At 44.1% G+C, this 27,791-nt stretch overlaps 1 protein-coding gene across 4 annotated transcripts in view; it reads right to left on the bottom strand.

The window, feature by feature from the left end:
* JAZF1 (JAZF zinc finger 1) overlaps positions 1-27,791 on the bottom strand; it is a 347,561-nt gene that overhangs the window by 139,613 nt on the left and 180,157 nt on the right. For 2 of the 4 annotated variants that reach the window (XM_058724748.1, XM_058724745.1), the window contains exon 2: positions 12,253-12,325. In XM_058724748.1, coding sequence (XP_058580731.1) covers positions 12,253-12,325 — 73 coding nt within the window. Of the gene's footprint in view, positions 1-12,252; positions 12,326-12,430; positions 12,501-22,971; positions 23,060-27,791 lie in introns of those variants that run through there. The other 2 variants (XM_058724746.1, XM_058724747.1) reach the window with 2 other exon arrangements.

The following is a 27,791-nucleotide window of genomic DNA, read 5'->3' as shown; positions in this document are numbered from 1 at the left end:
CCTGAACAGACCTTTAGATGGCACCTGGTAGTCAGGGTTTCAGTGGAGAGAACAGAAGCAGGCAGGGAGTTTAGGGAGTTCTTGGAACAATCTGAAACAGGCTCTATTAAAGACAGAAGCAAGGGAAGCATTCAAGAGGTGATTAGGGTGCAGACATTACAAATTTGGCACCTGGTTATTTGGAAAAGGGAGGAAAAGAGATTGCTAGCAGATAATTAACTCCAAGCTTCCTAGAGTAATGAATGGGTAGGTACCATTAAACATTATAAATCCAAAAAGGAGCATCGGTTTTGGAGAAAGAGGTGAAATGATGGACCCAGCACTGGATGAGTAGAGCCCATACTGAACATTCATGTACCAACCAGCAGTGGGCAGTTAGAAATGCAGATTTAGAGGAAACCTGGGGTGAGGAGGTGGGGAGTCCTCTCCACAGAGGCAATAGGTAAACTCGTGGAATGGAGTGAATGCAGACGGAAAAGCAAAATACTGAAGACCCAAGTTAGGGAGAAGCCTCCATGTGTATCAAGAAGAAAAGAATGAGAACACAACAAGTTAACGGGCACAAGAGAGGAAAGGGTTCCAGAAACAAAGCAGCCAACGGGAATGAATACAGGTAGGCCAAATAGGTGAAGTTGTCAAGGAAGATGCCATAGTCATCCATGAAGAGAAAATAGAAACGGCCAGGGAATTCTTAAGACTGACAAGCCCTTTGGATCTATGTGCTGCTACGAAATGAAGCCAGAGGAGAGGCGTTTCAAGGCCACAGGGATGAGAGATGGGTGCGGAGTAAAGGCCGTGGTGCCAGCTTTGAACAAGGGAGAAAGAATGAAGAGAACATGGACGAAAGATCCAGATGAATTTGGAGAAGACAAGTGAGAAGCTGAGTGGGGACACAGAAGCAGCCGTTATCTTCTCAGCACGGGAACTGAGAAGCATCTGCTGACAAGGGGATCGGGAATGCCTTTAGGAACTTGTGTACAATGGGTACACTCAAACCGACTGTGATAAGGTTAGCAAGGTTTTAACGTGGGCTGAACACGAACTATGGGATGGCCTTGAGGGCCCAGCCAAGGTCAGGGAGACTATGTCTGTGGCGGGACACAGGTAGGTGTTTTTCGATAGTGACTCCCAGCGGCTAGCCTGAGAGGCACTTGTTGGTTTTATCGGACACTGAGAGATTGGAGACAATGAGTGAGCAAGCTCAATGAGACAAGGGAATTAATCTAAATTGATAAATTCAAAGTTAATGTCCAGCAACCAGCCTGAATGGGGAGGCAAGGAAGGAAGGTCTCGGACCCTACAGGACTCAAGGTGAATGTGGTTCCAGGGACAGGCTGAAGAGGCGACAGTGGACACTGATCAACACAGAAATGTCACAGTTGGAAATACTGAAAGTATAGCAGCTCTTGCTTAGGACGGAGTTCAGGAAATGGGTTTCTACAAAGGGAGAAGAATAGAAAATACAAGGCTATTCCTAGGTGGTTTCAAAGTCACGGAATCTCTAATTCCAGTAAGTTTGAAGATTTTGAAAAAAATATAATGCAGCTTTGAACTGCACTCAAAGATGCATAAAAAAGATCAGTCATAAGAGTACTATATGTAGAAGACCTAAAGACTCCATCCCAAAACGACTAGAACGGGCAGATGAGTTCAGTAAGGTCACAGGATACAACTGTTGCATTTCTTTTCTTTGTTTGAAGAGAAAACACAAGCAGAGGAAAGGGGAGTAGGGAGAGAGAGACAATCTCAAGCAGGCTCCACACTCAGCATGGAGCCCCATGTGGGGCTTGGTGCCACAACCCTAGGATCATGACCTGAGTCAAAATCAAGAGTTGGATGCTCAACCAACTGAGTCCCCCAGGTGCCTCTAAGAAATCTGTTGCATTTCTATATACTAATGATGAAGTAGCAGAAAGAGAAATAAAATAATCCCACTTACAATTGCACCAAAAATAATAAAATACCTAGGAATAAACTAAACCACGGAGGGAAAATACCTGTACTCTGAAAACACTAAATAAAACATGGATGAAAGAAACTAAAGATGACACAAAGGAATCTATGCTCATGGATGGGAACATAATATTGTTAAGATGACCCAAAGCAATCTACAGATTCAATGTAATACCTATCAAAATATCAATAGCATTTTTCACAGAAAACTGGAGGTATCCTATCATAGTTCCAGACTTCAAATTATATTACAAAGCTGTAGTAGTCAAAACAATATGATACTGGCACAGAAACAGACACATAGATCAATGGAACAAAATAACGAGTCCAGAAATAAATCCATGATTATGTGGTTAATTCATCTCAATGGAAGAAAGTACGCAATGGGGTAGGGAGCACCTGGCTGGCTCAGTTGGTATAGCATGCGACTCTTGATCTCAGGGTAGTGAGTTCAAGCCCCACATTGGGATAAAGCTTGCTTAATTAAACAAACAAAAAACAAAAACAAAAACAAAGACAAAAAATGCAAGGGGAATAAGTCTCTTCATCAAATGGTGTTGGGAAAACTGGACAGCTACATGCATAAGAATGAAACTGGACCATTTTCTTACACCATACGCAAAAATTCACTCAAAATGGCTTGAAGACCTAAATGTGAATCAGATTTGAAATCATAAAAATCCTTGAAGGGAACACAGGCAATAATTTCTGATCTCAGCTGTAGCAGCATTTTTCTAGATAGGTCTCCCGAGGCGAGGGAAACAAAAGCAAAAATAAACTATTAGGAATACATCAAAATAAAAATCTCATGCACAGCAAAGGAAATAATCAGCAAAACTAAAAGACAACCTACTGAATGGGAAAAAATATTTGCTGAGGACATATCCGATAAAGGGTTATTATTCAAAATATATAAAGAACTTATAAGACTCAACACGCCAAAAACAAATAATCCAATTAAAAATAAGAAGACACAAACAGACATTTCTCCAAAGACAACAAAGGTGGCCAACAGACACATGATAAGACATTCAACATCACTCATCATCAGGGAAATGCAAATCAAAACTACCGTGAGCTATCACCTCACACCTGTCAGACTGGCTAAAATAAAAAACATGAGAAACAGCAAGTATTGATGAGGATGTAGGAATACTTGTGCACTGTTGGTGGGAATGCAAACTGGTGCAACCAGTTTCCATACTGTGGAAAACATAATGCAGGTTCCTCAAAAAATTTAAAATAGAATTATCATATGACCCAGTAATTCCACTACTGGGTATTTACCAAAAAATATGAAACACTAATTTGAAAAGATATATGCATCTCTATGTTTACTGCAGCATTTACAATAGCCAAGTGAAGGAAACAGCCGAAGTGTGCATTAATAGATGAATGTACACACACACACACACACACACACACACACACACACACACGAATATTACTCAGCCATGGAAAGAATGAAATCTTGCCATTTGCAAGAATGTGGATTGATGTAGAGGGTGTAATGCTAAGTGAAATAAGTCAGAGAAAGACAAATACCATATGATTTCAACATATATGGAATTTAAGAAACAAACAAACAAAAAAGAGACAAATCAGAGGCCAGACTTAAATACAGAGCTCTGATGTTTACCAAAGGAGAGGAGGTGGAGGGATGGGTTAAATGGCTTATGGGACTTAAGAGTACACTTACCATGATGAGCACAGAGTAATGCATGGAATTGTTGGATCAAGATATTGTACACCGGAAACTAATATTAACACTGTATGTTAACTATACTGAAACAATAAAAAAAAAGATCAGTCATAAATACTGATGGGTGGACACAAGAAAGACTAAAAGCATGGCCTAATGTGGAGTTGTATATGCATCCTGCTTTAAAACACTGATTGCCCTAAGAACAAACTGCAGACAACAAAGAAGTTAGTTATGCAAGGAGGCCCAGTGCCTAACAAGCAAATCATATCACCAAGTTCTGCCAAGACTCACCTCTCTCACCATGTGTTTTATGCCAGCAGTACAAGCTAATTCTGCTGAAGTGAGCCAAAATGTCATGTAAGGGCTCTTTCCAGCTTCCCAGTGTCCCTTGAGAGTACATGGTTTTTTGCAGAACACAATGAGCAAGCCAAATCAGGTTAGAGATATTACAAGGAAAATCTGGCAGGCAGCCATCTCGGCTTTGTTTCAACTGATGTTCGTAAAAAAAACAGGTTAAGAAAATGGTAGCACAATGTCTGGTGTTTGAGATCTAACAGCATGCAACATGTTTATGGCATGCATTAGCCCACAAACTTCAGTATGGGGCTGGGGCACCCAGAACTTCAGATCTGGTGGACCAAGGAGGGAAATACGAAAGCAGGTCTTATATTGTAATGAATACGGACTGCTCTCAGAAGACCACAAACAGGTGGTTTCATTAAAAAAACAAAAAAACAAACAAACGAACAAAAACCCTACTGCCTTTAGATTAAAAAAAAAAAAAAATCAAGTGCTTCAGTCTTGTTTGTATAAAATAGAAGGCCAGTGCACACTTGGCTAATTACAGCATTTTTTATGAGGGTATGACTGACTATAATCTGGCAAAAATGAGTCCAACTGAAACAGCCAGAATGATGGTTTGGGAGAATTAGGTGAGGTTTTGGAGTGGGAAGAAAAGTGGGAAAGAGGAAGAAAGCTTTCATTAAGCAGTTTATATTCTGGTAGGAGGATTTAAAAGAAGTATCCAGACTGATTTTATTTTTATTCAAAACAACCTTTTAGTGTATTTTTCCTTTGAGTTCTTAAACATATTTATAATGACTGCTTTCAGGTCTTTGTTTCCTAAAACTAGCATCTGGGCCAAATCACATGTTCGGGAGGGTCTGAATTGACTGCTTTTTTTCCGTGTCTAAGATTTTTCTGTCCTTCATGTCTGGTAATTTTTTATTGCATATTAGACATCGTGATATCTGATTCATTCCTATGAAGACTACTGACTTGTGCTCTAGCAGGCAGTTCAATTTCAGGATGATTATGTTGAACTTATATAGGCCTAGATTTATATCTTCTCAGGGCCAATCTGTGCAAAGCCCAAAGTGTTTCCCTAAGAACTTCTAACTTCTCAGGACCCATTTCCAAACAAGATCTTGGAGAGACTTGGTTTTAGGTGTTGTTAGAGTGGCTCTAAAGCAGGCCACACTCCAGGACAAAGTCCTTATTTCTAATATCTCAGTTAAAAGAGTAGGATGTTAACCAGTCATTTCCATGCTGACTGGGCTAGAATGCCCTGCCTACCGGCACCATCTCACCTCTGGTCTCACTGTTTCATTCTCACCCATGTAGTTGCTGCTCTTTGGTAAGATTCAGTCTTGCCCCAAATAACAGCATGTACAGCCCACTCTCAGCTATGGACTCAAGAAAGACCCTCATACAGACTTCTGTAGCCTCGTTCTCATCTCCAGTCCCCCTGTGCTACAGATTTCAGCAGCTTTAGTTGCCCCCAACACGGACGGACCTCTTTTCAGGACAGTGGGAATGTTATGCTGTGTTTATGTTCTAGCATACTCCACTGCATAAGGAAATTGTCCTCAGAATAAGCCAAACGACCAGAGAGCTTGTCTAAGGTTTCCTCTCTCTCAGGGATCAGTCTTTACTACCTATTATCCAGAGCCTAAAAACCATGATCTCATAAATTTGTCCAGTTGCTTATGGCAGGAGAACTTGTGATAACCACCATTTAGTATATTTTTGTGCTGCATTCCATAGGAATGCTGAATAAAAGCACAGCATCCATTCTGATCATGTAGCCTTCTCAGTACACATGGGTAGCAGAGGCTCCTGGTTTCTTACAGAAGGGTCCCCAAAGTTCCTGGACATTTATTCACTCTCTTTCACTTATACACATATTCACATGCATTCATTCACTCATTCCATAAACATCAGGAATCTATTATACGCCAGACACTATTCTGTGGATCGGGGACACAGTTGTGGGAGACAGAAAATGTCCCTGCCCTCATGGAGCTTATTTCCTGGTGGGAGTGGTTCTGGTCTCACTCCAAAGCAGTGCTTCCCCTCTGCAGTTGTTCCTCTAATTACTGACTTGATGGGTGACTTAGCATGAGAATATAAAAAAAATAATTAAAAAACCTATACTTATGTAACACTACATCCCAGGCAGAGATGCATGTGCTTCATATGCACGAATTAATACTCATAAGAAGAAAGTGTCATTAGAGAGGAGGAAACAGAGGCTGAGATTGTCAACCTGCTCACAAAGCTTATGAATAGTAGAGACAGGTCTCTATGTAGCCGGACTTGTCCCATTTTTTTAAATTTTATTTTTAAGTAATCTCTGCATCCAACCTGGGGCTTGAACTTAAAACCCTGAGATCAAGAGTCATATGCTCTACCAACTGAGCCAGCCAGACGCCCCACTCTACCCATACTTTTAGCCACTGCATTGCTCTCTTTCAAAGATGGAAGAGAATTATACTGGAGACGGGAAAAATAAAGTGATGGTTTCTAAGTAAGAAAATAAAAATTTTATCTTATTTTTTTTAATGTTTATTTTTGAGAGAGAGAGAGAAAGTGGGGGAGGGGCAGAAAGAGGAGACAGAGAATCCCAAGTAGGCTCTGCACTGTCAGCTCAGAGCCTGATGCGGGGCTTGAACCCACGAACCGTGAGATCGTGACCTGAGCTGAAATCAAGAGTTGGATGCTTAACCAACTGAACCACCCATGCACCCCAAAGTTTTATTTTAATAGAAGCCAACTAGGTGTTTGGGAAGGCTAGGAGAAGGAAAGGGATCACTATTAAAAGAGGCATAAAAAATTTGATTGAGTTACCATAGAAGGGCACAATTTTATTTTCCTTTGTCCCAGTGGACCATGAGGAAAGAGAAAATAGCATTCTGCATTTTGAATCAGAAAAAGAAAAGAAAGCTTTCCTGCATAAAGCCTTCAGGGTTCCTTGGGGAAGTTGAGGATGTAAGCGAAAGTGATCTAATTGTAGCCACCTCCTGCTGGTATATGCAAAACTAGTCCCATCAGATGCTTCCAGAAAAAGTGCTCTGGGATCAGGTCCCTATGAACAATAGATCATCCCTCTTAGAGACTTAAAATGTATAGCAGCAAAGGAAGGAAAAGATTTGATAAATACAATGGTTTTCTTAGCTGCAGATTTAACTCAAAATTTACCAAACTTAATTGACCACAGAATTCTTTTTTTTTTTTTTTTTTTATTTTTTTTTTATTTTTGGGACAGAGAGAGACAGAGCATGAACGGGGGAGGGGCAGAGAGAGAGGGAGACACAGAATCGGAAACAGGCTCCAGGCTCCGAGCCATCAGCCCAGAGCCTGACGCGGGGCTCGAACCCACGGACCGCGAGATCGTGACCTGGCTGAAGTCGGACGCTTAACCGACTGCGCCACCCAGGCGCCCCTGACCACAGAATTCTTTATGAGTAAATGAGGTGTGTGTGTGTGTGCGCGCGCGCGCGCGCGCGCGCGCGAGAGAGAGAGAGAGAGAGAGAGAGAGAGAGAGGCAGACAGACAAAACGACACCTCAGAACTGCCGTTCTATGAAACCCATTTTAGAATTTGCTATTTAATAGCAAACACTAAGCTAAATAAAATTCCACTTTCAGAGGAGGTCAAACCTAACGATTGCTGTGCCCAGCCACGCAATTCTCTTACAAAGAGAATTTCAGTAGAGCTGTAGTTTAGGTGCAAGAAAATATCAAACTTTTATTAGGTAGTAAATGACAAGGATTGACTGCAAGAAGGTACCAATTTGCGCCTAGGCAGGATATCCCTTTACAGCATATGCCAAAGTGATACACGTATTTTTAAACTTTGGAAACTTCATCTTCAGAAGAACGTTTTGTAGAAAAGATAACGCAACTAACAGCCACGCCCATGTAGGTTACCGCGTCTGTAAGTTAGCTCCGTTACCCATTCGGGGGAGTGACCAGTTACTAATAAGCTATCTTGTCACCTCAAGGGGCTACCTGAACTACATCACAAGAACTGGAAGGAAATCCCCAGGGGCAGCCCAGTGCTCCTCATCAGCCTTTTGTGGAGACTCACCCTGCAGTTCACCCACCACTTGCCTACTGGGGACACGCTGAGTGTTAGATGGTTTCCCCTAAAGTCACGAGCTCCGCCCTTTCTCTCCTCTGGAGATGGGAACGTGTTCCTCCCCTGCACAGCTGAGGCCTGCTATGCTAGGATGTGCCTAGCACCCTCGCTCACTTTCCCAGTAGGGAGGTACCATTTAGGCCTCCCTGGTGGACCTCGCTCCTAGCAGGCTTGGCTCCCGCTGTCTCCTAAGGTTTGATTTTATTAGGCTGCGACCCTCCGGTTATCTACAGCATGGCAATTACTCTGATTTTTAGGTCTGTGTCCCCTCTTCCCGGCTGTCCAACCGTATTTTTCCAACCTTAGCTTTCCAAATTCCCTCTGATTTTCCAACAAATCAGCCGGTACAGTGATGAGGAACCCAGATTCTGGAGTCTGGCAGTGTAGGTTTGAACACAATACTCCCCTGCATACCACCTGGGGACCTACGACAAGCCACTTAACTTCTGTGTCACCACTTCTGCACCTGCACAGTGGAGATCATCACAGTACCTATTTCAAGTGGTTATTGAGAAGACTCAAATAACGTAAAAAACGCTTAGCATCGAGTTCCAAGCATAAGAAGTGTTACATTCGTTCCTTCTAGTACTATATCTGCATTATTCTCTGATTCAAAATCTGTAGCTTTTCTTATTGCCCTTTGTACTTTCCAGGCATTTGCATGTTATACAGACTAAGTAATTGAATTTCCCATGCATGGACTTCTCGTTGATCCTCACATGACAAAATTAACGGAGCTTCGTGTCCTTAAAGCTCATATCCGGCTCCCCCCGCCCCCAAACTGTTCCCATAACCCTACTAATTGATTCAGTCTCTCTCATTCATATTAAGCCATTGACATTTTACAGTTTGCTCAGGTGTTATAACAGACCCGCCTTTCAAGGAATTCAAAATTTGTTCGACAGGTTATGTTCAAGAGTAAAGATATTTGAAATAGGTGTAGTTACCTACAATTAAAAAAATCTTAAATTCTTTTTTAATGTTTATTTGTTTTTGAGACAGAAACAGAGCATGGGTGGGGGAGGAGCAGAGAGAGAGAGAGAGAGGGAGACAAAGAATCCGAAGCAGGCTCCAGGCTCTGAGCTGTCAGCACAGAGCATGACGCTGGGCTCGAACCCGCGAACCGTGAGATCATGACCTGAGCTGAAGTCGGACGCCTAACTGACTGAGCCACCCAGGCGCCCCTAAAAAAATTTTTTTTTAAATAAAATAAGTATAAATAAAGGCTCCAGTTTCCACTCAGCTCTTTTCTTTTTATAATCCAAAAAGCTAGCTCCATTTTTAAGGACCCCAAACTCTGTAGATTTCAGTCTTTAGCAATGTTCTTGCCCAAGAAAGTTTCATCTCAATTTTGAGATGTTCAAACGTACATTAGAGTTGTATAAACAGGTATATGAGCAGAGAGATTTTTTTGTCTTCGCTGCTCAGCAAAATTAGACTTTATTTTCCCCTGAGGTTTGAGGGGAAAAAAAAAAATCTTTATCTGTTCAACTTTATTTTTTTTTTCAATAGTGCTCTTTTCTGCTGTTTTCAGGATATTGCCGTCAAGCTTTCTTTCCAATTACCTAACCCTTGTTGCTCTCTTCTTGACTCTTGTACTGGCTTCCTGTGAATTTCAAGGTTTCCTTTCTATGTCTAAGGGCCCTAAGGCGTCTTTTAGCATATCTTTCCCTGGGGCCAGACTTGGCTTCCTCCTTGCAGCTATTCATTCATTGCTCAGCCCTCTCATTTACTAGGTGTTTATCTATCACCTACAAATACCCAGAGTGTCTATCAGGTGTTAAGTACCATGTTACAAATGTGGCACAAAGGGATCTCAAGGGAGAAAGGTTGTTAGTAACCTGGGCAACCGTCCATGCACAGTCCTTCTCTTAACCTAGAGATCACCAGCAAACCTATCAATCCCCTTGTACGTCTACTCTGTGTCCTCTAGGGCAGGATATGGTGAATTTGGAGTTAAGCATCTCACGTTCACATCATTGTTTTTCCTATGCCAAGACTTTGGGATTCAGGCTTATCCTACTGTCCAGTTTATGCTAAACTATCATACTTGACTCAAATTCTCTGGTGGTTTTTGGGTGTGGCCCTTGTCCCTATTGTCTTTTTTTGTAGTCCTAGGTCACACCTGGCAGAGTATTTCTTTGGTGAGTATGATGCCTCTGTAATGAGTACATCGCTGCAGCCTACATGTCTGACAACATGATGAATGACTGAATACAAAAAATTCATACATTCCAGGGGCGCCTGGGTGGCTCAGTTTGTTAAGCGTCTGACTTTGGCTCAGGTCATGATCTCATGGTTCGTGAGTTCGAGCCCCATGTCGGGCCCTGTGCTGACAGCTTGGAGCCTGGAGCACAATGCTTCAGATTCTGTGTCTCCCCGCCCCCCCCCCCCCCTTTGCTCCTTCCCCACCCACGCTCTCTCGCTCTCAAAAATTAATAAACATTTTAAAAAAACCTTTTTTTAAATCTCACACATTCTTATTGGATTAAAGTTTGGTATTTATACCTGAATAAATGTAGGTAACTTATTTTACCTAAAACAGTAGCCACACTAATCCTATTCAATGTCACAGGCCATAAGTCTATAGATCCTACTGCCCAATACTAGTAGGCTAATTAACCTGTTACATACACATAATTCTAAAGTATAATTAAAGCCTTTAAGACCCATGTTAATCCTGGGAAACCAGTTTTCTGAGAAATTCAGACAAGCATATACACCTGTATTTGTATCTGGTGTGATTTTGAAGGTATTCTACTTAAAACATTTCAAAAATTATGGGCACTAAGAAACTGTAGATACTTTATCTCACTTCCAGGCGAGGCTGATAAGCGAGAAATCCAAAGGCAATATGCAAATAGATGTTTATGTTAATGAACCCTTTTAAAAACCTGCTTTGCAAAAGAAAGTGGAACTGAGTACACGCAACTCTAACTCAAAGCTCTCTGAAGTTTTAAGTAAGTTTTCCCCCCAAAATGCGTCGAAGTGAAACAACACAGATCATTCATTCCCCATTTTCTTTTTTTTTTTTTTTTTTTTTTTTTTTTTAATTTTTTTTTTCAACATTTTTTATTTATTTATTTATTTGGGACAGAGAGAGACAGAGCATGAACGGGGGAGGGGCAGAGAGAGAGGGAGACACAGAATCGGAAACAGGCTCCAGGCTCCGAGCCATCAGCCCAGAGCCTGACGCGGGGCTCGAACTCACGGACCGCGAGATCGTGACCTGGCTGAAGTCGGACGCTTAACCGACTGCGCCACCCAGGCGCCCTCATTCCCCATTTTCTACTCCAGACCCTGAACCTCGGCTCTGGAACCTAGAGACTGAAACCACTCTTCGCCTCATATATATATATATATATATATATATATATATATATATATATATATATATATATATATATATATAAAAGGGGGGGGCAGTTGACAGAAATGCATGCACTGAATTACGAGCAGAGTATCTCATTCTCATTAAAAACCAGTTTTGCTTTTATGTTGCCTTTTTCTCTTTGGGGATGTGTGTTTTCTTAACATGAGTCGATTTTAGGTTGTCTCCAGAAATCGCGGTCTCCTTAATCACTTACGTTGTCTGAAAACACCAGGTCCTCCGTCAGACTCGTATCAAGTTCTAAGTGTTCTCTAAAGTCATGCTCACACGGTCCGTTTCAGGAAAAACTCCTGTTACTCCACACAGATGGGGGTCGCTTGTTGAGAATGTTTTTACTACAAAGGAGCTGCTACTAAATAACTTTCTGATATTAAATTATTCAGTTTGTTATCTGCAGATATATTCTGATATTCCAACAATGTTCTGAATTCATAAAGTACCCCTTCACCGGAGGGTTTAAAAGGTTCACTCAAACATAAATCCATTAATCTCCCAAACTGCCCTATGAAGTCAAAAGAGCATAGTCTAAGTCTGCATACAAAATACTTCCAGAATGAGCTTATAAATCAGTCATGTTTTCAGGCATATGCACAGAGAACTACAATCCTACATCTTTGCAACAGAGAAGCAAGAAAATGCTGTATAGAGGTTGATGTGAAATAATCTCCAGTAAATATGTTAAGACTGGGAGAAAGCAATTTTTTCTACCGCTAAAAAGATGCATTTAAAAAATAAACATGTGGGAGATACGAGGTTGCTATAAATTCTGAAAACGGCTTACCTATTAATGTAACTGAGGGCAACATAGGTTGGCTGCTGTAATTCTTGTTTTTCTAAAACACGTGGATCTGTATCTGTAACAAAAACACATTTATGATTTTTCAGCTTTTGCATCAGAATATACGAGGGTACCTAACGTAAAGTAATCGAGGTTCAACAGAGAGAAAGATTTAACATACCTCGTTTTAAAGAAAACCCAGACAGCAACGCACAATCATTTGTTCTTTCATTCATAAATAACAAGATATTACATTACTTTTCAAGGGAATTCCAAACATCAACAGTGATAAAATGTCCATCTGTCACACAAACTCTTGCACAATCCCCCTCATAAATATTGGTTTTCACTGCTTACAGTTACAATGTTGGCATGGTTTGGGGAGGGTAATCGGCCTAAGAAAGAAAGTCTCTGTTAATTATGCTCACTTGAATGCTGGAACAAATTAGTTGCCATTGGAAAGCTCCATCAATTTGAAAATCTACTGAGTATTGTTCTTGTTCACTGAACACTTTTCTGGGTTTGGATTCACATTCTGGAGGGTAGCTCTTGTCCTTTTTAATTATATAATGAGTTTATTATAAGCTTTTCTAGACTCTCAATCAGGAATGCTCATGCTGGCTCAGAATCCACAAATACCACATTCATCCCCCCCCCCCCCCGCCGAAGAGAGAATTCAACACCATAGCAACCTTCTTTAATGGTGCTTCTCCAACATGGCACGCACAAAAAGTGCACTTTTCACAACCAGAAGCGTATTCTCCAGCTTCTCACGTCGAACAAAGACTGCGCTCAACACAGGCAAAGGCGACGTTTGTATGGGGGGACTATAAAAGGGGGGAAACTGAACACGGCTTATTTTCCACGAGAAAAAGGTCCAGGCATTTCACACAGATTTCTTTTTCATTATAACCTCATTTAAAGCCATCTCGTTATTAGAACTCGTCCAGCTGCACTTGGGCAATAACACCTTCTTTGATGTAATGACAGATGTTGTTTCAAGCACCTTCGTACAGGAAGTGTTTATTGCACGTGGTAGATGTAAGATACACGCACTAAACCCCAAAGCACATTAACAGGTGACGGGGGTGGGGGTGCAGACGTGGTGGCAGAGAGCACGGGTGGCAAAAATGATAGCATAACAATCCACTTCCAACGCTTTTTGACTCCCAGGCTCGCACGGGGAAGTGGTGGCAATTTTATTCTTGGTGCCAAAGTGAAGAATCGCATGTTCACTTCATTGTTTTTCCTACGCCAAGAATTTCAGACACATACTACTCTGAACTCCCGCTTCCTGGGTCTTTGCCACTGCAGGTCCTCGAAGCCCAATTCTGAAACAAGAGACAAAGCTTCTCTGAATGGCTCCATCAAGTCGGGTCTCCGGGTTTTGGCAGCATGAGTGAGAACAGATCAATAACTCGGCATTTCCTCTCCCTCCCACAATGGTTACATATGCAACTGAGGCTGGTTGCAGATCACTGAGCCCGCAGATACGACCCACGGATCTCTAAATACCGGCAACCACTCTTCAAGGGAAGCTTAGTGTTCAAATACAACCTCTCCTCACACTCATCCAAGTTGGCTGTGACCCCTAAAGCATAGCTGTGTTTCTGAGAAATGCTCTGGGCACCTCACCTGTGTTCACTAGAGAGGAACAGTAGAACAATGCTCACCAGGGTGTTTTATCCCCCAGAACAGTCCATTGGAATGCTGGGCAGGCTATGTGTGCAAATGGTGAGTGACAGACCAATCCTGCAAGGTCTCTGCAGGTGCTTAACGAGGTTAAGAAGCAAGAGATTGGAAACAAAAACCATGAAAATCAAGAGGAAGATAAGAAAGAACAAGGCAATGATTGCAAATGTCTGGGTGGAAAATCTCCCAAACGCTCGCAAAAAACGGTTTGACCTCACGTGGAGCGCCTGATGACAGAGGTGCTGAGATTTTGAGACGCGGGCCAGAACTTGATTCACTAAAACCCATTCCTTCAGAGTCATCTGGTGCTGGATTTCATAAGGTGTATCGTTTTGAAAGAGAAGAGTGCCATTCTAAAATATGTGTTTTGTTTTGTTTTGTTTTTAATTGTTTGCTTATTTTTGAGAGAGAGCGCGAGCGCGCACACACACAAGCAGGGGAGGGGCAGAGAGAGAGGGAGACACAGAATCTGAAGCAGGCTCCAAGCTGTCAGCACAGAGCCCGACGCAGGGCTCGAACCCAGAAACCATGAGATCATGACCTGAGCTGAAGTCAGACGCTCACCGACTGAGGCACCCAGGTGCCCTAAAATGTGTGTTGAAAGGGGAAAAGAGTTAGGAGGCCAATGAACATTTTTGTATCTTCCACTGTTGCCTTCATTCTTGTTATCGGACATTTGGTCTGTTTTCTCACAAACCATCCTCCGGAGCTTTCCTTTGTTTCCAAGTTATAAAAGTTCTAAACTGTTTTAAACATGGCTCCTCTCTAAGACACCTTGGCTTTCACTTTTCTTCTACTAGTGTGTGACCAAGTATACACACAAAGATACAGTTATAGCCTTCTTTTCCTTGTCACATGCTGATGCCTCTTTGGAGAAGGCGAAGAAACACCTTATATAAAATCCTTCAGTTCCCTGATGCTCAAATGAATGGTGTTGGCCACTGACAACACAAATTTCACCTTATAATCTTTCACAGAGAATCAAGAATGTTTGCATGCCAGTTGCAAAGCAAGGTTTTGAAATACCGTTTTCTTACGGTGTTTCACTACCTTCCACAACCTATGCTAGGCTTAATGCTCACATACCCTCAAATTACCTAGTGGCGAAATGGACTTCCAGAAGCTTCCGAACGCCACCGTCTCCATGACAAAAAGGGCATCTGGAAGCACCTCAGGCAGGATTCCCTTTTTCTCGGATGCAGACTCTGGTTAATTGACAAGAAAGCAGACCTTCCGGACAGACATCTACCAGGCTTAACCACATCTTTTTCAGATTAGATGTTTCCTTGGGCAAGCTTTGGAACATTCATTAAAGCTTCGCGTTCTTAAAAATGAAATGAGGCGCTTGGTGCCCAGAAATCAGGAAGAGGCCTACACGAGTGCTACTGGAGGAACAGGATCAGCTGCTGGTCGCAAATCAACCTCAGCTCCGTCCCTCGCTTCCTGGCTGGCTGGTGCGCCATGATCGTGACTCACCGTTTTATGGATTTAATTACGCCGTTGAGCCCTTCACATTCAGTAAAAGTAGAATAGCTGCCTTTATTATTTCTCTCTCCCTGGCAGAAACGTAACCGCCTGCTGCTGGAAACTCTCTACAGGAAAGGATTAGAGCAAAAAGAGACGAGGATTGTCACACGGGATGGCGACGCGCTCCTCGGGGACATGGACCGTCCATTGTCAGAAGGGGCTGGAGAGAGCAATGCTATCCACTGGATAGGACTGAAGGCAATAAAAAGAACTTCCCTATTCCATGTGCCACGCCACGGAGAACTTTTTTGCACATAAGCTGCTGCAGGAAGAAATGGGATATGAATGGCAATGGCTGTAGCCCACAGTCGCCCAGATAGTGCGCTGGCTTGTTTGTTTATGGCGCCAATAAAAACCTGAAACTGGAACATCGGCTACCACGGCCCAGAGATATAATCCACCTCGGTAAACGGGCTGTGGGATCGAGGCACTTGATTTTTTCTTTTCCTTCCCCCCCCCCCCCCCCCCCCCACAGCCGCAGGATGGTCCACAAGCCAGCAACTGGCAGGAAGGCAAGCGTTTTCTATAATGTGGCTGTCTACGGCCACAGACGACAACACTCTACCACTTTTCTGGCGCTAAGCAGTGACAAGAAGAGAAACCCAAATGTTTTCAGCAGGGCAGCAGGGGAGCCAAGAAAAAGCACGGAGGCATTCTGCTTTTCTGCCTCATACCACCCCCTGATGCCCACTGACTGATGGCTAAGAGAAATCGAACGTAAAGGTTTATAAACACCCAAGTGATAAAAACCTATCCGCCTCCTTCAGCTTCATGAAACGTGGCATCTTCTAAAATAGACGGCAATGTGCCTCTTCTAGGGTTCCTACCTCGGGCTAGTAGTTTGAACGCTCAGGGGTAAGGGAAGGACTACGCACAAAGTGGAAGATTTCTGTAGCTCGTTAGGGTCATAGTGACTCCTGGCTTTATAGATTCAATTCAATGGCGGAAGGGCTCAAGGTCACGGCACTAGCTCCCATTACGTCTCAAGTGGCGAGGAAAATGGCGAGGCAGATGGCAGAAATAAGGAAAAGGACAGTTTTCAGACCCTTCTCAATAGAAAGCGGAATTAGAACACGATGAAGGAGGGGCGCCTGGGTGGCTCAGTCGGTTAAGCGGCCGACTTCGCCTCACGTCATGATCTCGCAGTCTGTGAGTTCGAGCCCCGCGTCGGGCTCTGTGCTGACAGCTCAGAGCCTGGAGCCCGTTTCAGATTCTGTGTCTCCCCCTCTCTCTGACCCTCCCCTGTTCATGCTCTGTCTCTCCCTGTCTCAAAAATAAATAAAACATTTAAAAAAAAAAATTTAAAAAAAACACGACGAAGGAAAGGCCGTGGTGGTCAATCAGTACGGCTCATGCTCATCGGCCCCGCTGTCTCTGGAGTGGGGGACCAGTGGCAACCGAGTGGATTTGCGGCCTATGTGGGGACTTTTATAGCACTATCTTCAAGCCAAAATAAAGCCATCAAGGTTGTTTGTTGGGTTAACGGAGGCTTAATTAATAAGCTCACGGGCCTTGGCTATGCCTTAGCTAGCATACTCTGTTAGGATTTTTATAGGCCTGAATTACTTGCAAATTCGAGAAAGGGAGGAACCAGCGGTCCTACCTCTCCCCAAGACTGACGAGGCCTCGATCAGCAATGAGCTGTTTCCAGGCTGAGAGGGGCACCAGTGAGCCGAAGAGGCAGTATCATGCCCCCCTGAGAGGGCCCCCTTCACATTTGGCGTTCTCCCCAAACCAGGATCTTGTCCAAGAGTCTATAGTAAGAGTGGGAGGCTGAGAGGACGTGGGTGTGGAAGCAGTGAGGGACTAGCAGCGCTTAAGACCCTGGAGACGCATAGGCCCACGCAGTCAGACACAGGATTCAGAAGATCTGGGCTGGATCCACCACTTTTCTCTGGGCTCCCTCAGTCATAATTAATGGGCGTAGCCTGTGCTCCCTCTTCCCCTAACAGCTGAACTCCTAAAAGACCACAGAGTGTTAGTTTATTCAGTGTGGCCTTCCCCAACACCCCTGGCTGCATTCGCCACATCCCTTCTGTGCCCCACTCCCTCGCCAGGACCCACAGAGGCGTCATCCGCGTACATCCTGCCCCCCTTCCACACTTCTCAGAGGTGAAAACCTGTCTCCTCTTCTCTTCTCTCTCCAGCGCTCAGCTCCGAGGCTGGCAAGTCTGAGAACGCACAATTATTGGAGGGATACACTAGTTTTAGGACCAGAAAGTAGAAATTTTGGTCAAACGTGGCAGACGGATCACGGGCATTTGTTTCTTTCATCACCCGAGGTCCCACTAAAGTAGAACTACAGGAATAGGAAAAAATCTCCGGAGGGAGAGAAGAAAGAAAGGGGAGAGGTCAGCAGACCAGTGATTTCAGCCAGGATTCTGGAAGGTGGGAAACCCCTGCAGGAGTAGAAAGTGACCCAGAGAGGAGAAGCAGCTTACACTCTCAAGTGCCTGCCATGGGAGAGACCCAGGTGCCAGGAGGTGGACCCGCTATGGAAGCCCTGAGTTGGGCCTGGCCTGGAGGCACCTGGAGACTCACAAGGCAAGGAAGGGACAGTTCAGAGCAGAAAATGGGAAGTTTGTTTCAATGGTTAATTGTCCAGAGGCACTGAACCAGGAAATCAAGCACAGCAGAGGTAGAGGGGAACGGGGGAGGCCAGGGCTGAAAAGGGGATGCGAGTAGAAACAGGCCTACCCTGTTGCTCCCAAACCACCCCAGCAGCTGGCTGGTGGAGTCCTCTGATTAAGTGGGCTCAGAGAAGAGACCACCAGATGCTGACATCCGGCAATTCCCGAATTAAATGACCCCCCCTGCAGTTAAGCCCATGCTCAGTGAGCCTCATCCATGTCTCCATCCAGAGCCTCTTATCAGCTTTTTATGGCCTCGGTCTTAGATAGGAGCCAAGAATAGTCAAGGAATGGCCATTGGACATTTGGGGGAAAGTCATGAAGATGAATGGGAGATACCAAACCAAACAGTAGCGGGGGTGGGGAGATATGGAGACAGGAGCAAGGGCAAGACTTGGGAGGTCAGGTGACATACCTACTCGCACAGACCCAGTTAATGGCAGGGCAAGGACCAGAAGACCTACGTGCTGAGTCCCATTAGGCGGGTATTCTGACCATCAAAAATGCCACTCGTCCTCGGAAGTCAACGCATTGCTACTATCCAGTTGTAACACTGGACTCCAGGCAGACCATCATCTTTCTAGCTTTCTCAAAAGCCCAGCACAGTTCGATTTTAACGTTCGCGCCACTTTCAGCACCGATTTTGATGAACCAACAATTTACAAAGACCAACTTTTAATTCACGGCTCGTTTACTTCAGCTGCTGAAATAAATATTTCTTTCTGGTTGGAAATGGTCCTTTCAAAAAACCCAAACACACACACACACACACACACACACACACACACACACACACACAACCCTACAATGCACATAACCTGCCTTTGAATGGATCAACTTTTCCTCAGTTTATAGACACGTCATTTGAAACTTTTCCTAAGCCATAATTTCCATTACAGGGCAGTCAGTGGAAATTACAGTGAGATTCTTGCCTTCCTAAATTCAATGTGAAATCCAGATGCAGTTAAGTGTTGCTGTAAACTTTATGAGTTAAATATCTGAAAGTCAGGGCCGCTGTGCAGCACAGTAATACCACCTATTAAAAAAAAGCATTCATGTACACGTTTGTAGCTGGAGTTTTCCTCTCCAAGTGAGTGGGTAAACATGACTCATCCAAGAACCACCGAGACAATGCTCTAGAAGGCTGATTCATAAACAAACATGGCATGTTGCAGCCCTCCCAGCTCCTGGCATGGCCAGAGGGTTCACGTTATCAGAAACAGTCCTGACTGGGATGCTTTCTAACTCTTTATCAACCCATCAAACTCCTAATGTCATTGAAGACTGCTTGAGAGTCAGAGCTAGTTTTCCCTAAGTATGAGACACGTAGGCCTTATATCTATGACACTATCATTCCGTACTCTTCGACGGTGACAGAGGGTTATCTATCTACCCAAGCTTTCACCTTGTTACCTGTGACAAGAGGGCCTGCCGGAGACCATCATGGCTGTCGCGTAGGCCTGTGGAGTACACAACCTATACTTCTGTACCCAGTAGCCCCGGAGACTGAGGTGCTGGGATTACGCAATAAAATTCTTTCAAGCGGGGGTAAGGCCAAAACTGAGTACCGTGCGTGTGTGCGTGCACACGTCAAGACACGGGCCTACTTTCCCCAGAAATGAGCCTCATGTTGGATCCAAGTAGTGTGCTACACAAAAGACCATCAAGGAGCATCCGTGTCACTCCTGGACAATGGAGGAGCCTTTGATAAGCAGGTATCTGCAAGAGAAGACAGCTGCTGCTGGGTAAGGCTAGGTGACAGAAGAAAAAGCAGGGAGAATGCGGCTCTGAAGTCCTGTCTTCAGGGCTGGGAGGGAACTCTGTCTATGGACAGACCCCTCCATTCCCTTTGTTTAAAAATTTGCCCAAGGAGACCCTACCCACCCTCCAAGGCGTCAGCCTATATGCTACCTCTACCATTGGGTGCACTGTACGTACGTGTAAATCTGCTTAACTTCCCATCAAAATGGACGCTCCCCTTAGGGGACCGGACCTCAGAGGCCACACATCATTAAGCCCACTGCTCTGTAAACAATCACTGTTCATTATGATGTACGCTGAGCACATAAACGCATGCCTTGGACACGCAGAAGACAAAAGACCCAAAGAGAAGCACCCAGCTCAGACAATTCGACCAGTAGAGTCAGACGGGAGAGGAGCACGGAGCCACACACACAAATGCCTGTGCCAGTATGTACAGATAATGTGAAACCGGTACCTACAAGATGCAGAGGGCTCCAAAGGGATGCCAAGTCAGAACAGTGCCGATAGGGCTGATGTGGGAAGGCCTCACTTATGAATGGCCTTGGGTTTTGAGGGGAGGGAGTCATTCGTGGGTAAGGTTAGGGGATCTATAAAATTGGCATGGAGTTCGAAGCAGAAGGCACAGGCAAGAAGTCTATGGGTACTATGGAAAGGCAGCGGGGCTGAAGAGCCTTATTCACTAGTTATAGGACATTTACGGAGAGATTCTGGAACAGGGGCTCTGTCCACCACAGGGATGTTTGGTAACGTCTCCCCTGGAGACAAGGGGGTCGGGGTGGGGGGTGCTACTGGTATCTAGTGGGTGGAAGCCAAGGATGCTGCTCAAACATCCCACGATGCGCACCATAGGACAACACCCCCCTTTTCTCCCTCCCCCCAACGAAGAATCATCTGGCCTAAAATGTCAGTAGTGTCAATGCCGAGAACCACACGGATATTATAAGAAATGGAATGGTGGCCCCTCTGTTCCCTGTGGATGACAATTTCTGTTAATTTCTGTTGTCTGAATCAGGAGGCCAGAAGGCTATTAAGAAGGTGCAAAAGAAGGATGCCAAAGATTATTTGAACTTGGAGAAGAGCTCTTTATGGAAACAAAGAAATGGAATTCATTTCAAGAAATACATGCTGAACTCCTGCCCTATGCTAGCCGCTCAAAGGACATCCTAAGTCAGTCGATTCACAACTGAGCAAGAAAAATGACATAATTCACAGTTGATAACAACCTAAGACAAACTGTGACGTATGCCAGTGTAGAGAATCCTACCAACTGTTGCGGAAACAAAACAGGATTCTCTGAGAATCAGAGAAAGTTCTTGAAAGAAAATTTTACGCAAGCTTTGAACTAAATCTCCAGGCAGAAAAGGCACAAAAATGGTGAGTCAATAGAACACACTTGGAGCAGATGAACACGAGCAGAGCCTGGCCAGACATCCAGTGTGGCTGGAACTCTCTTGCAGTTCACATGTGGCCCCCACCCTGCAAGGTCTGAAATGCTCGGAGGGTTCAGCCTTCATTGTGTGGACAACGTGAGAGCAGCTGAAGGTGTAAACCGATACGGTCTGTGTTTTAGAAGAATAACCGGTGGGGGGTGGGGGGTGAGGGGGTGGAGAATGGAGGAGAAAGCAGAATACAGAAATATAAGATCTGGTGACAGTAGAAAAGGAAAGACATAATTTTTCTTATGGTATAGATCGGAGCGCCTCATTATCAAAAGCAAGGAAGTAATTCGAAAGTGAAAAGGGTTTGACACAAAAAAAGGGAGGTCTGCTTCTGATGTGTGGGGAGACATTTTGCAGGACCAAGAAGCCTGGCCAGACAGAAACGGAGTGCTAAAGATCCCATCACACGGCCACACATTCCAGCAGGCACTTGAACCAGAGCAGGTCCCTCGAAACCACGATACACAGTAAAGACCCAGCTCTGACTAAACACTTGGTTATCACAGAACTCAGCCAGCTAATCAGTAAGCCTTGATGGAGGACCTACCAGGGATAAAGAAATCCTCTCCAGTTTAAAGAAAAGCCAGAGGTTGTACTGCACCAGAAACCAAGTAACTGGTACCTTTCACAGGAAGTACAGCAGGAGTTGGGGGTGCTGAGTCACAGAGGGCCCAGAGTCCCAGTATTTTACATGATCTGGTACCGGAGTCTCTAAGGCTCGCCGTTGCAGTCACCCCTGCTCTCCCTTCTTGGTGTTGCTCAGGATTCTAACGCGAGCCCACACAAGTCAAACCGCCTCAGTTCAATACTAGCTGTATAAACCTCTTTCACTTCTTAGTATTCTTCCATCTGTAAAAGCCTGATAAAGATAGTACTTTTGCCCTATGGCGCAAATGGGGGAATTAAATAAGCAGTGTTAGGTGTAACGACTACTCAATTTTTCAGCCCACGAAGTGTTTTGCAATTAAACTCGGCACGGTTGTGGATTAACTCCATTTTACAGTCAGGGGCAGATTGATGCCTCGGAAACCTAAGAACTCCTCATTTACACACACTGTGGCAGAAACTGCTGGCTGCCATCCAAGTCATTTTCTGTGGTTCCTCCACAGTGGTCAGGAACACCGCTGCCTGGTGGAGGCCCACATATCCCAGCATTCCGGGAGCAGCCATGTTGACTGAGTCCTGGCCAAGAGGACGTAAGGTGTCTGGGAAGCCTCCTTAAAAGCAGGCACCCTTCTCTGGGGGGTAATTTCCCCCTCCCGCTGGCTGGAAGAATAACTGGAGCTCCTGCTGCACCTACTTTGGATTCGAGAGAATCCTGGGAACCTGGCGGAGGAACACAGCAGGAGTCTGGAGCCCTGATCCCATGAACCCCACACCACTCCTGGACCGACCACCTCTACGTTTCTTGAAAGTGAGAGAAGTAAACTCTTCCACTTAAGCCATTTATGTTGGAACGTTTTCGTGAGCTATGTGCAGCCAACCCAAATCAACCAGAGCACAAAATAACAGGAATGCTAGTTTGTTTCGTTGGACCCGAAGTTCTAATCTGAAACTTTAAATATTTTTTGTTCTGCCCTCGCCCCTTTTTTTTTTTTGGATTAAAAAAAAAAATCTTTAAGAATTTCTCATACTAAATTCATGGAAGGAAAATCAGAGTAAAATCGTACCTGCATCAACGCAGCACCTGTGGCTCTCTAACTGGGATAAAGAATGGGAGAACGAGGAGGAGGAAACCGTCATGTCAAATTATAGTTTCGTTGGTGGCTTTAGGACTTCCTCCAGAATTGGTTATTAGTGGGCAATAATGAAGCAAATTGCACATGCGTATTACTTCTGAGTTATGAACAATGCAACCAGCAGTAACCTTTGAAGCTGTCAGGATCTTTTCAGGCAAGCAATTAAAGTGAAAAATGAGAGTAGGCACAACTCCCATCACCCAATACCACATGTAATAACACCACCTACAAACACTGACACAAGAGTGGGACTCAGTCTGAATATTTATTAATGCAGATCTGTTCCCATTTGTTCCTCTTCACCCCTCCCCCCCACAACCCATCCCACCGCCACCTGCCGAAATTTTTTTTCTTTAAAGGGCAGCTCTCACGCCATGAATTGCATTCACCTGAAACCTACATCAACGGGGACATCTCTCCCGTTTGCACCTGAAGAAATTTCCTTCCCTCTCCCTTGACCAAAACGTAAATTTAGGACAAGCTTGGATTCTACAGGAGAAAAAGTTGATAAGGAAGTGAGTCCCAATTAGGAAATCAAGATTAAAATAGCTGGTATTTACGGGAAGCCAAATATATGGCAAGTATTGGGTGTTGGGCACTGAAGGTCTCTCCCCCCACCCCCCCCAAAAAGGGCCCCAGTTCTCAAGACCCGTGAGGATTTCACTTCTCTTGATCAGTAATAAAAATGATCTCGTATAAAAAGTATTTGCTTTTCTGCTAAGTGTAGGAATCTCTCACTACTTCTGTAGGTTCTATGATTTAAATATGGAGAAGGGCTCTAAAGAAATGACAGGGATGAATACGGCGGTGAGCCAGTTGGAAAAGGTCTAAGCTCGGGGCGCCTGGGTGGTGCAGTCGGTTAAGCGTCCGACTTCAGCCAGGTCACGATCTCGCGGTCCGTGAGTTCGAGCCCCGCGTCAGGCTCTGGGCTGATGGCTCGGAGCCTGGAGCCTGTTTCCGATTCTGTGTCTCCCTCTCTCTCTGCCCCTCCCCAGTTCATGCTCTGTCTCTCTCTGTCCCATAAATAAATAAATAAATAAATAAATAAATAAATAAATAAATAAATAAATAAAAAACGTTGAAAAGGTCTAAGCTGAGAAGAAACCCCCATGCCACAGTTGTGAAACCTGATGCCTATGGATCTATAAAAAGTTGGTATCATTTGGTTTCATTTCTATATCACCAAGTACCTAGAGACCAATGGTTCTCAGCCAGAACTGCATGTTAGTATCACCTGGGTAGCTTAAAAAAATTTGGATGCCCAGGACCCATCTCCAAAGATTCTAATAGGTCACTGGGGTTGAAAATCACTAACATAGACTCTGAGATGGCTTAGAAATCAGGAAAGGGATAGAGAACTGGTTGGGAAAGCCATTAAAGCAAACAGTTTGCATTTTCCCCCAAACTCAAAAGGCAACTGTGAAACTGGCAATGAATTATTGAAAGTGACTCAAAGGTTTTATAAATAAGCCCAACATCCAGTAAAACCTTTTAAATTCAGACTTCCTTGGACTCTGGTCTCCCCTCTTTTACTTTCTATACAGAAAGTGTTAAGCCTTAATAACTTTGTTGACAGGTTAATATCTTCAAGTATTTTTAAAACCAAATCACAACCAACCAAATAGCAATAATCCTTGAATCGTGAGTGATTTTCATCCATTCATAAGAGCATTGTGGTAAGACTTCTGACCAGGACCTTTTTTGGAAGGGGGGGGGGGCGGTCATTGATTTTCTTCACAGTGTGGTCCTAAAATTAATAAGACTGCATCACTTGAAGTATTTTGCAGCTCAGATTTTCCCCTAATTCTGATTGGCCCGACCAGTGTGGTTTTCCTGCACTGTCATTATTCACCTCAGATACAAACCCAGGTCACAACCAAGCATATTAGCTTTGCATTTTGGAAGCCAGTTAAGGCAAGGATTTGCCAAAAGGAATCACCCTCTTTACTTCTCATCCTCCAGGGAAGCTAAATCAGTCCTTAAACAAATAAACAAACACGCATGCATGGAGACAAAGCTGATGATCTGGACCTAGTGACCTGGTCTGATTGGCGGAGCTCTGCCTGGCTGGCTGGCTGGCAATGGGATCCCACACACCGCAGCCTCTGTGCCCAGATTGCAGCCAGGAGCGCAGCACACAGGCTCATGGGCCACCAAGGTGATGAAGTCGTCAGGGATTCATTTTTCCCCATTCTATGCAGGCTTGGCCCCTTCATTCTACTTGATAATTATGGGGGATGTGTGCTGGGGTGTAACTCCCATCCATCTTGTGATGGTGTGAATCTGGGCCCCTGGCATGGCCCTGGCACCTGGCCGATGGCTCCTGGCTTCCTTGGCTTTTGTGGAGGGACTTTTGGGAAGCAACTGTGGACTTCCTGTTTTTTGTTTGGTTGGTTTTTTAAGATTTACTTGCATTAGACAGGCACCATCATGTGGTAGCTACGGGCACAGTTTTGCTGCTTACTGTGCCGTCTGAGCAAGCTTCTCAGCCCAAGTTTAAGTTGTCTGATATGGAAGACAGGGACTCATAGTTTCTACGCATTATGAGGTTATTATAAGGATTACAAGAGATAAGTCATACACAGCACAGAGCACAGTGGCTGGTACATGCTAAGTACTTAATAAATCATAGCTGTTACTATTATTTCGGGCAGTCAGGTCTGAAAGCATTTACTGTGTACATCGTGGACTACATTTGTGAACGACTGTTTTTAAGTAGTGATAACAACTGATAATAAAAGGTATCATAACCGTTAGCACATACCTACTATGAACCAATATGGAATGGGCAGTCCTCGTAAGATCTTTGCAAGGGAAATCTCTCCCCCATCCCTTTCCCAAAGGAAAATTCAAGGCTCAGAAAAGATCCCGGTCCCACAACTAGGTGATGAAGCCTCAGATTCAGGCCTGACTTCCAAGTGCATGCCATTGACCCTGACCACCACCTGGTCCTCTCAAATTAAATTGCTACGCGGCTTTCCCTCTCATCGCCGCCGCCCCACCCCACAGCAAACCGTGCCTGCAGCTCTAGGAAACGAGAAGAAACGAGAAGAAACGAGAAGAAACGAGAAGAAACGAGAAGAAACGAGAAGAAACGAGAAGAAACGAGAAGAAACGAGAAGAAACGAGAAGAAACGAGAAGAAACGAGAAGAAACGAGAAGAAACGAGAAGAAACGAGAAGAAACGAGAAGAAACGAGAAGAAACGAGAAGAAACGAGAAGAAACGAGAAGCTCTGCATAAAAGCAGTGGCAAGCTTTGGAAGCAATGAAACACAGGGACAAATTTTGATGGAAACTGGAACCTGTAGGCGTCAATGCGGTTAGTACACCCGCATCTCCTATTCAGTTCCTCCTCTGGGTGCCTGACCTTAAAGAACACAGTCTTAGAACCAGAAGACACAGATTCTAGTCCTAGTTCGAATTATTTCTAACCCACAGCGTTTAGTTTGCTGTGAAGTGGAGAGAATGATAGTGCACCACACCCTCACAATCTTGGGGTGAGAATCCTGCATTTTAATTGAACTATTACCGCAAACTCCAAGGCCCAGCCTCTAGCTGCCAACCCAAAGTGGCCCTGGAGTTCTTCTCCAGCAGGAATAACCTAGTGCGGCCACATATTTACTGGTCTCTCTGGCAAATACTGTATGGAGAAGAGAAGGCTTGACCTATATGTTAAAATAGTGACCATGGTCATTTGCATAAAGAACTTAGATTTCATTTTCCTTTCTTTGCCATCCCTGGAGCTTCCAGAGAGTGTGCATAGGCACCTGTGTTAATTTCTCCTGGAAGAGTCAGGAAATTCTCCAATTGCTTTTCCAAAGAGCCACAGGTCTTTTTCAGAAGAGACTGAGAACTTACTGGCTAGCTTTCAAGCTGAGCGTATTAAAAGCCATTGGGACTAACTAGAAACAGTGTGATCAATTAACTTGCTCTGCAGATAAAAAGGCCCTTCAGTTTATAAACCAAGACACATTTAAATGATTTTATCGCACATCAAGCCAAATACAAGACTCTGTAATACTTAAGTAAAATAGACGTTATCAAAGAACTTGCAAGACATCGGATTCCTCAGAGAGGCTCAGGGGACTTTGGGGATTTGGTAAACATTACTATCAGCTGGGCTCCAGAAAAAAAAAATGGAAGGGAAAGACTCTGATGGATTTTCTCGGCTTATCTGAGATGACGTTTAATACTCTGGATATGGGTTCAATATCATAAAGATATTTAAAAAGGCATGGCTTTAAGTAGGAATGCCAAGATAACATCTAGTGGTTTTTTTTTTTTTTTTTTTTAAACTATGTTAGTTGCTGAAATCTACAGCCACGCTGCCTGTTCCTCCTTCTCTCCTCCCCTTCATCCACCTCTACACTCTAGCCGACAGTCTAGCTCAGGGTTTTCTCAATAGCTGCACTGCAACATACAGTAGGACATAGATTTTAAATTATAATCAGTACACCTCCCGCACAGAAATATACAAAAGTTTCACAAAACATCACGCAACTTTACTACGCTGCATTTGCACGCAACATGTAATGCACGGATAATACTTCTTTTAAAATGTTGGGACAATCCATTAAATTGCTTTTAGGATCCACTGATGGGCCCCAAATGGTAATTACAAAAATGTGAATCTTGCTAAATTATGAATCAATATCATGCCTTAAGCCCACCCCTCCACGTGGCTCTGTATTGCTTGTGGGATAAAAGACTTAGTTAAAATAGATAGAGGATCGTTCACAATTTGGCTCCA

Source organism: Neofelis nebulosa, chromosome 4 (genome assembly GCF_028018385.1).
Source record: "Neofelis nebulosa isolate mNeoNeb1 chromosome 4, mNeoNeb1.pri, whole genome shotgun sequence".
Lineage (NCBI taxonomy): Eukaryota > Metazoa > Chordata > Mammalia > Carnivora > Felidae > Neofelis > Neofelis nebulosa.
Note: the sequence above shows the minus strand (reverse complement) of the source record. Positions and strands in the feature narration are given on the sequence as shown.